General features: G+C 33.9%; 2 protein-coding genes across 3 annotated transcripts; both read right to left on the bottom strand.

The window, feature by feature from the left end:
- Positions 1–1,018: 1,018 nt before the first annotated feature.
- On the bottom strand, positions 1,019–2,414 carry LOC111405610 (ethylene-responsive transcription factor CRF4-like). The gene has a single exon (XM_023034569.1). It carries the CDS (start codon positions 2,231–2,233, stop codon positions 1,205–1,207), a length of 1,029 nt encoding a protein of 342 aa, XP_022890337.1. The 5' UTR covers positions 2,234–2,414; the 3' UTR covers positions 1,019–1,204.
- Positions 2,415–6,412: 3,998 nt separating this feature from the next.
- Positions 6,413–9,238, bottom strand: LOC111405611 (ubiquitin-conjugating enzyme E2 28-like). Of its 2 annotated transcripts, none has more exons than XM_023034570.1 (5): positions 9,103–9,238; positions 8,883–8,961; positions 7,757–7,884; positions 7,339–7,443; positions 6,413–6,790 (listed from the first exon to the last, which is right to left on the bottom strand). In XM_023034570.1, exons 2-5 carry the CDS (start codon positions 8,950–8,952, stop codon positions 6,647–6,649), a joined length of 447 nt encoding a protein of 148 aa, XP_022890338.1. In that variant the 5' UTR covers positions 8,953–8,961; positions 9,103–9,238; the 3' UTR covers positions 6,413–6,646. The 2 variants fall into 2 exon arrangements, with proteins under 2 accessions (XP_022890338.1, XP_022890339.1); XM_023034571.1 differs by lacking the exon at positions 9,103–9,238 and adding an exon at positions 9,066–9,085.
- Between the last annotated feature and the right edge of the window lie 146 nt (positions 9,239–9,384).

Consider the following 9,384-nt stretch of genomic DNA (forward strand, 5'->3'; position numbering starts at 1 on the left):
CATGACGTAAAACTAGATAACAACACTATGCAAAGATAAAATAAAACTTGTGAACTTTTTCTTTCTTTCTTAATAAGTAGTTTATTACTATTATCATGGAGCATTTTCATATACTAACTCATTATTATTATTATTATCACGATCCATCCAAAGACCTATTCAATCCAAAATATCGACAAATGGAAATAAATTAGTATTTTTTTTTCCTTTCAAAAAACTGGCATCGATATGATCTATAACTACATTTAGTCTTTTAACTACTTCGTTCTATACTATCATTTCAATTACGGAAGTCGTATTAATTTTATAAGAAGCTAACGTTTTACCATTATAATGCAAATGTATAATTGATGACGGCAAGACAAATAATGCCTTGTCCAAACTCATTAATGGAACCCATTCTATATTTTTATCAACCTTAAATTTTCCTCTGTAGCTTTGTATTATTGCCGCCATAAGCATTGAATTTTTGTCACAAGCCTACAGAACATCAAATGCACAGACCATAATGTTCAATTTCAATGTGTACAATTCTCTTTTGAATTAAAGAAAAAGATTTTTTTAATTTAATTCCAACAACAATAACCACCCAATTCGATTTTTAGTCAATGGACAACATCAGAAAGAATTCCACTCTGGCAGCATGAGATCCATAAAAAAGATTCACACAAATTAATTCAACCATAAAATTTATTTAAATTAAATCAAGATTAAACGCTGTATGATCCACTGTAGAAAATCAAATATTAAAAAAATACATGAAATAAGAACGCTAAGACATATTACCGATAATCCATACATATATCAATAAATAACGATGATACAAATTGAAGATTTATATTTAAGAAAAGAGGCAACTTAGGCGGTGGGATAACTCAAAACTATCACCGCTAGCGAGGATTTTATATGTTTTTTATCTTCTAATAGATGTAATTGAATTGTGTAAAGCAATAGAAATGAGACAAAAACCGAAATCTTCTTAAAAAATGACCAACTTATTACAAGAAATATATGTAAATTAAGCAAAACTCAATTTCCATTTACTTTAATGGAGATACTACAGACACAAAAAAAGAGGGAACAAAAACTCCTTAATTTACTCGAACATTAACACATACAAAAAAAGATAATACTATCCGTTCGCCGGAGAACAAAATTTGCCATAAGAAACGGCAAGCGGCGATGTAAGAACGTGACTGATTTATCACTGTGCCGTTAATGCATCTGCAAAAGGAAAGTCTCCCAAATCGTTGAAGTAATCGTCGATTTCTTTGAATGAATCCTTAAAATCCCCAAAACTAGTGAATCCAAAGCTGTTGTCATCATAAGCCGGAATTTCATTAATACTTTCAAAATCATTGGGAAAGTCGAAAAATGTCTGGTCTGGAGTTTGGAAATTGAAGAAATTATCCAAAAATTGAGTGTCCATTGGCAAATAGTCGTTAGAACTGTCTGGTATTATACTTGTATCGCCGTGAAGTTCTTCAAGGTCCTGAACCGGGTCACTGCAGGATCCGGATTCGTAACTCTGTTGATTCTGTACATCCAGTGAATCGAGAACTGGGCACTCGTCGGAGGCAGATTGTTCGCTAGATTGAGTACTTGTGAACCGAAGAACGGAGGTCGGAGAAGAAATTTTATGTAACTCTTTATCAGACTCGTAGCTGGAAACTGAAGTCACAGTATTCTCCGGCTTCTCCTCTACGGCCGCTGGATTTGTGAAGTTGGTTAAAGCGTCCGGTCCCCGGAGTTTAATCGCAGCGTTGTCATACACCATAGCAGCTTCTTCAGCAGTGTCATAAGTACCCAACCAAAGCCGGACTTTTCTGGCCGGGTCCCTTATCTCGGCTGCCCATTTGCCCCACGGCCGCTGCCGGACGCCCCTGAACTTCCTAGCACCTCCATCAGCCGCCTTCACCTTCAGTGGCTTCTGCTTGGCCTGAAGCTTACTGCTAATGCCATTGACATGGGTTTTGCTTGCTTTTTCGATCCTGATTTCTTGAATGTATTTCTTAACACGCTGCCTTCCAAAAACCTCATCTTCTTCGTCGCCGGATGAATCTGTTGCATCCGGGTCAGTTACCGTTACCCGAATATTTCTGTGGACGTTAGATTTCTGCGGGTTTCGGGACGAATTTTCGGGGTTTAGATTCGAGGTTTTAGTGAGTTTTTTGGTAATAATTCTGTGCTCGGTGAATTTCACCGGCCATAACATGCTGTTATTCATTGACATAATCAAGATTCAAACTCCGGGGCTACTGACTTGAGATTTCTTCTTCTATTCGCATTGAACAGAAGCCATCCACTCGTAAAAAGCCTGCTTTATGAGTTTGAAAACAAGTCCCCGGTGCCGGTTTTAAAGGTCTCTTTGATGCATTTTTCTGACGAAAAGAAGAACAATGTTAAAAGAAGGGATTCAAGGCCGGGGGTGGGGGGGGCGTGGACACTCATTCACTACGAAAGGAATGAAAGATTGCAAAAAGGAAAGAAAACTGCTTACTGCTTTAAAAAAAAAAAAGGTTAAACCCTAACCTTAAGGGTCCCCCACCACCTCTACCTTGGAGTATCGTGAGGAAGGTAAATCGCAGGTTATGCCTCCAAGGGTACAAGGTGGAAGGCTGCTTGTACACTTGCACTTACCCAAAAGCCAAATCCATATTTCAGGATTCGAACCCTTGACGCAGCAGTCTCAAGCAAAGCTGAATTTCTCCACCCTCCCTTTTTACCACTTGGAGATGTGCCCTGGGGGCAAAAACTGCTTACTGCTTGTTTATACGGTGTGTGTTTAAGAAATAGAAAAACGGGGCATCTGTTTTTTTATTTATTATTTTCCCTTTTTGGGTTTTGGTAAGAAATTATCAGATATCTTAAATTAGATTCTTGAATATCACAGTATCAGTGTGGGGAAGTCTTTACTCTTTGTGTGGGTGGGATCCCTTGAAATTTTCTTTATATTTATTTTTACTAAAAATAAGAATATATGGTTCTTTTTGTGGAAAAAGTTCACTGGAGGCTACCTAACTTATAAATTCATTTCATGTTAGACATTCAACTTCAATTTATTTTGTTTGACCTGTACATTGGGCACCAAGATATTGTACTGTTAAACACCATACCTCTTATGTTTAAGTGCTTGTTTGATAGGAATTTTGATAATTGATTTTTTGACCATTAGAGATAAAGTCGATTCTACTCGTGAAAGAAGAATTCAAAAATGACGATTAGAATAATGAAATAACTGTCAAAAAATTGATTTTAATTAACTTAAAATCTGTACGAAACAAGTACTAATTGTGTGTTCAATATTACCAATGACATTTAATTGGTTAAATCATGACTTGCATTGAATTGGTCAGGATTCTCACCGTTTTCATTATGCCCTTGTTTGTCTTCTCTTAAAATAAAATTATTTAATTATCATACTTATTTTCAATCACATATTCACATAATAAAATATTTTGTACCTAAACTCAACTTTTTCTAACTTTTTAATAACACATTTTTCGAAAAATCATTGTTCAAAGCATATTTTTCCTCAATATTGGCCATCATACAGGGGCTATAGTGATAAACTAAATAGTTAAATTGAAACAAAATAAAAGTTGAGCAGTCAAAGTTAATCGAGTTGAATTGAGTGAGCAATTGATTAGCAGTATAGATATTGCTTTTACTCTCGAGCTTTCAATTTATGTGTCATTTTGTGTTTGCAACAATAATGCGATCCGGTGGAGGTATGAAGTGAAAAGCAATTAGTCGAGTGACTCAAGCTTAATTCTATTAAATTCGTGTACTAGTTAGCAATCTAGCCCAAAATGTAGATATTTAGTATTTCATATTAATAGGTTACGTGCAATTGGAGGTTAAAACTGATATTTAGAAGTGCGACTCATGTCTAATTGGACTGAAATCAAGTTTTTTAGTTTCATTTTTTTAGTTTTTAAACATTTTAAAAGGGTTCCAAACTTTTTTATTATGGTTTGCTTGGTTCAAAACCATATAATTGACGAGTATGCCACTCAATCGACAATTATAGAAAGATAATTCAGATTTGTCTAACTGAGTGTAATTGATTGACATGAAAATTATCACCTAGAAAAAAAATGTATTTCTTGTTTTGATAAAAATAAAACCTACTCCTCCAAAGAAAATATTTTTCTTAAAAACAAAGAAAATTATGCATATTTTCAAAAGTTGAAAAATGTTTTCAATGAAAAAAAATAGCAATCAAACACTTCAAAGAAGGAATTTGAGTGAAAAACTGATATTTTCCATAGAAAACAATTTGGTGATTTTTACATATCATTCTACCTGCATCAGAATTTATAAGTTGGGAACCATGCTATCAAATAATGATAAGGATGAAATTCCAACCAACGTCAATTATTATGGACCAAAGATGCAATTTACATAGAATTCAAAGAAAATATTGGATTAAAGTTTCAAATATCTCAGTGCCAAGGTGGAAAGATCTTTGGGGGTAGTCACCGGCCGTCGGCGGTGGGCCTTCAATTCCAACCACGGATCGCCGCATTTTATTAGTAGGTATAGGTTATACTACGTGGGCCCAGTCATGAAAGCTGGTCCACTGAACAAAGATCAAGTGGTGCTAAATCAATGCATAATTTTCCATCTCGATTAACGTGTGGTCGATCACGTGAGGCCCAGGATGCTCGGCCCAGGTAAAAAGAAATAATTATTCGATCAAATTTTAACAGCTCACTTGTTTGACCAAAATTTTAATAGCAGATTAAGATCATTGACACTCGACTTACGTAGCATAAACATAATAATTAATTATTTGATGCATTAAAATGATAATTTTTTTTTCTCTCATCCATTAAATAATAATTGTCATGAATATGTCACGTAATAAAACTTACAGTAATCTTCATTATAAATAACTTTGTTCGATCATATTTGTGTTGTGATAAGAACAACAAATTAATTATTTTTAGATTGTTCCCCATTAATTTTCATTCCATTACATTTTATTTTTCTCTCTCCTATTTTCAATCATACAGCCTTTCATAAAATAATATTATACGTAAATCGAAAAAAATTTCTTCTTTTTCAACCACTCATTTTTCAGAAAAATAATATTCCACTCATTTTCATTTCCACAAAATGAGAGTCAAACAAAAGCTAATAATTAACGTCTATTCTTCATGATTTTTCATCATTCTAAATTTCCGTTCGCATGTTACTCGTAGTGGAATTAAAAATAATTTCAGTTCATCTATTCGTTAAATTATATAATATAGCTTTGGCCAAATATATATATATATACACACTTACTTTACTGAAGGACTCGACAAATTAGAAGAGAACGACAATTGATTAAATAAATTATATAAATTTTCCATTAGTCTATTCTATTTCATTATTTTTCTATGTACCCCCAAGATTGTGAAAGTTTCAAAACAAAGAGCCTGTAGATAAATTATTCAACCAAAGTTCAATAACATTTCTCTACAGCCTCCAAGGGAACTTTAGAATCTCAACCCCTTCTTGATTATTCTCATATTCTCGAGGCCTCGTACGAGTCTTTGGATAAAGACTAATACCAGAATGTCACCATAGGTTGAAATATCACGAAAATCATAGGAAAAATATGGTATATCTCATCAGATCGGTGGGTTTTGACTCGGGACTTGTCAGATTCAGTCTATTCAAACATATACATTTTCATTCCAAGAGCTATGATACCACCGAAATGCCTAAGAATTAAAGATTTAGGGTTGAGAATTGATTTTTTGACCGTTAGGGAGAAAAGTGGAGGTCGCTTGTGAATGAGGAAGTTAAATATGATGGTTGAAATAATAAAATAACGGTCAAAAAATCAATTTTTTTAAATGAAAAAAGCACTATCAAATGGGGGCTTAATCACTTTAGCAAACATTCAACTATAAACAGAGTAACAAAATGCAGAAAAGTGTAAATTGAAAACATATATGCTTCGCCCTAAGGTAGACTGTTAAGCCGAAGCCTATCCCGAGCACTATGAATCAACTAAAGTGGCAACGAAGGTTACAATTTAGAGTTCACCAAGAACCATAGAGACAAAACCTCTAAATCAATGAAACCTACAAAACACGCCCTATAATTACTATTCACTAAGGTTAGTGAGCACCTTCCCTGGTACAAACAAAGGATTCTTTTTAAAATGATTACAAACACCAAGTTCTAAAATCCCAAAAAAAAAAAAAAACCTTGCCCAGAGAAAGAGGCAAAGTTTGAGAGATTTTGGATAGCAGTTGAACTGTTCCTGAGAGAAGAGGGTATGTAAAAATCACGCGAAGCATTAATTCCAAGGAGCACCGAAGTTCTTAAGAATGAAACTATAAGAAATTTTACTTTTTAACAATGCAATTTTTGTCATGAAAGTTGAAAAATGTTCATCTCACACTCTTCAAGACAAAAACTTTGGCTGGCAAAATTGAAATTTTTTGTAGTATCAAGATTGTCTCTAATACCAATTGCGAAGCAAATACTATCAGCATGTCCAAACCGATTACCAGGCAATTTTCCATTTCCCCAAGGCAAAGTTTGGACATCTGTTTAGTCCAAGGACTTAAATGACAGACAAATGAATTCATACAAACTTTGGAAGAAAAAAAAGTTGTCCCTTGTACAAACCAAAACACGGCTAACCCATGGCGTACTTCTGAGTCCAGCTCCTAGCAGTGGTCTCGTACTTGCTCCTGTCTATCTTGTACATGTGAGCAATCTCGGGCACCAAAGGGTCGTCAGGGTTTGGGTCCGTCAGCAAAGAACAAATTGAAAGCAGCACCTGAAATAGGAAACCAAAAACACAAACATTTTAGCACTCTGTCCATTCAAGCACAGTGTCCGTCAATATCAAGTTGTGCAAATAAAAGAACACTGAACACTGTGTACACTGATAGCTTGTTTGGTAGGATGGTGGACGGAACACTTAGATAAAGAACAAATTACTCGTGTCAACATAAAAAATCAACCCCAATGGTCTATTGGATCAAAGCACTTTAGGGATTTCACTTTATTTTACTAAAAATTTACTTCGCAAGAAATAACTGGTGGATAAGTGAATAGTACTTGTGAGTCCTACAAAATGTGTGGTTAAAATTAATGATAACTTTGAAAAGTAACTTTTTAGCAAAAAATAAAAAATGAAACCCAAAAAGAAGCTAATTATCAGTAGGGCAGTAGTCGTATAGCCTTATTCAGTTGGAATTGGATAATAATAGGCGATATTTTGAATGTTCCAAGGACTTCACCACTCTAGGATTATAGTGTTTTTAGTAAAACAAGAGTGAATTCTGATCTAGAAGAGAGGGATTTGCCACAGATGCAACAAACCTTGGAAATAGTTAAGGCGGGGCTCCACTGCTCCTTCAAAATGTCAAGGCATATGCTTCCGTTGCTGTTTATATTCGGGTGGAAAACTTTTGTTCTAAAAGCAACCTGCAAAATTCATTAAGATAAAAGTGTGAGAAATGCCAAATTCCATTCCTATATATGCCGCAGCAGAGATCTTGAGAAATTGAATCATTGCAAGTGCAAAGTGAAATGATTGTACACTGAAAAAGCCACAGAGTTTTAGAACTCCGACGCAATACTTTTTTTTTTAACTTTTTATTTCTCAAACAGCAAAAGAACGTAAAATCGAATGAAAGAGTAAAATTGTATCAGATAGTATTAAGAACAAAATGATGTTTTAATCCTGTACATTATCGTGTAATGAACATCAAACATGCATTTAGAATACATCACACACCTTAGGCGGCTTGAACGGGTAATCCGGAGGAAAATGGATAGTCACTAGAAAAACACCACCGGTGTAAGGACTATCTGGAGGGCCCATGATTGTAGCTTGCCAGTGAAACATGTCCTCAGCAACAGGACCTGAAATACAAGCAATGCAGGAAAGCACGCGAGTCAAGCAAAGTTTAACGTAGAGTTGCATTCCAAAACTAAGCCCCATACGAAAAGGTAAATCATATTCGTGAAAAAGACCATATTTCCCAAAAATGAATCATTTGTACGTGGTTTCAAATTAGAAGGAATATGTAAATAACAAAATACAGAATGAAGATAGGAAAAACTGGAATAAAAAAAATATAATTTTCAATAAGACTGTTCACCAGTTGAAATTAAAAAATGTAATTTTCAATAAGATTGTTCACCACACAATTGCCGCTCTGACCTTTTTCCATCATACATATTTCTGCTCTAATCAAATGAAATTAACCAGGTCGAGATGAACACTCGATTGCAGAAATTCATGTGACGGTTTACAGTAGGCATAACAAAACTTTGTGTGGAGTTGTATATCAAGAATTTCTTACCTTCATTTTTTTTTTCCCCAAAAACTATGTCTTCTCAGTGGCTATATTAGTTCAAACGTGTAACTATCTCAAAGGATGATACCCATAAATAGATTCTATATCTAAATTTACATTCATGTTTTCAGCTTAAAAAAAGATCTCTTCAGCATTTGCTTTAATATAAATATCCCCTGCCAATACAACGATTAAGTAAATCCATAATTAAAAAGAAAATTAACAAAGGACCCTGGTTATTATAATATATATAGATATATACAGCTGCCTAAAGCAGTCAAAAATTACAGCACTCAAGTGTAAACAATGGATTAGTTGAATACGATGACTAAAAAGTCAAAACAATTATCCATAAAAAGCCACCCCCCCGCCCCCCAACAAAAAATTAACAGAAAAAGGATAAGACAAAATCAGAAAACAAAAATCTTGTTTACCAGGTTTTGAGGAATTCTCGATAATCAAATCAAAAGAAAATAGCTTTTTTCATATATAAAAACCCATTTACAAAAACATATAAAAAATGTATGTTTTTTTCTTTTTCCCTGAATGTTGTAGTTATACCAGCGCTGCAGGAGGTAGGAGGATCCTTCTGAAGATCCTTAAGCTCCTTCAAGATTCGCTTTGAAGCCATTAAAGGTTCCTACGATTCCAAAAAAAATAATAATAATAAATTCAAGATCCACATGAACACACATAACATCACAAAACCCACAAAAAATTCTTAAGTTAAAACAAAAATTTAACTCATCAAAATGGATTTCACAACACACAGAACTTGTACCTGGGAAAGATTGGATTGTTATTAATTTTTAAATTAAACAAAGGACAAAGCACAGAAAAATTGTTGGAATTTTATAGGCGCAGGCTGCTAATTGCTATAATTAATGTCCAGCCTGTCAGATGAATTATTTGTTGGATAGATTCTTTTTAAAACTGTGCCCTTTTTTGAGCTTTATTATTCTCATTAAAATACATTTTTTAACAATAATTTGACATTATTTAAATCATATTTTTCATTAAAATAATATTACACATAAATTCAAATTTTTTTTTTATTTTTAAT

Source organism: Olea europaea, chromosome 12, assembly GCF_002742605.1.
Source record: "Olea europaea var. sylvestris chromosome 12, O_europaea_v1, whole genome shotgun sequence".
In the NCBI taxonomy this organism is placed as follows: domain Eukaryota; kingdom Viridiplantae; phylum Streptophyta; class Magnoliopsida; order Lamiales; family Oleaceae; genus Olea; species Olea europaea.

Bases quoted from the DNA above. Each gene is read 5' to 3' on its own strand.
- LOC111405610 (XM_023034569.1), bottom strand. From the start codon at position 2,233: ATGTCAATGAATAACAGCATGTTATGGCCGGTGAAATTCACCGAGCAC.
- LOC111405611 (XM_023034570.1), bottom strand. From the start codon at position 8,952: ATGGCTTCAAAGCGAATCTTGAAGGAGCTTAAGGATCTTCAGAAGGAT. The intron at 7,885-8,882 runs GTATAACTACAA...CTTGTATTTCAG, and splicing joins TCCTACCTCCTGCAGCGCTG to GTCCTGTTGCTGAGGACATG. The intron at 6,791-7,338 runs GTTTGTTGCATC...TTCCTATTTCAG, and splicing joins CCGCCTTAACTATTTCCAAG to GTGCTGCTTTCAATTTGTTC.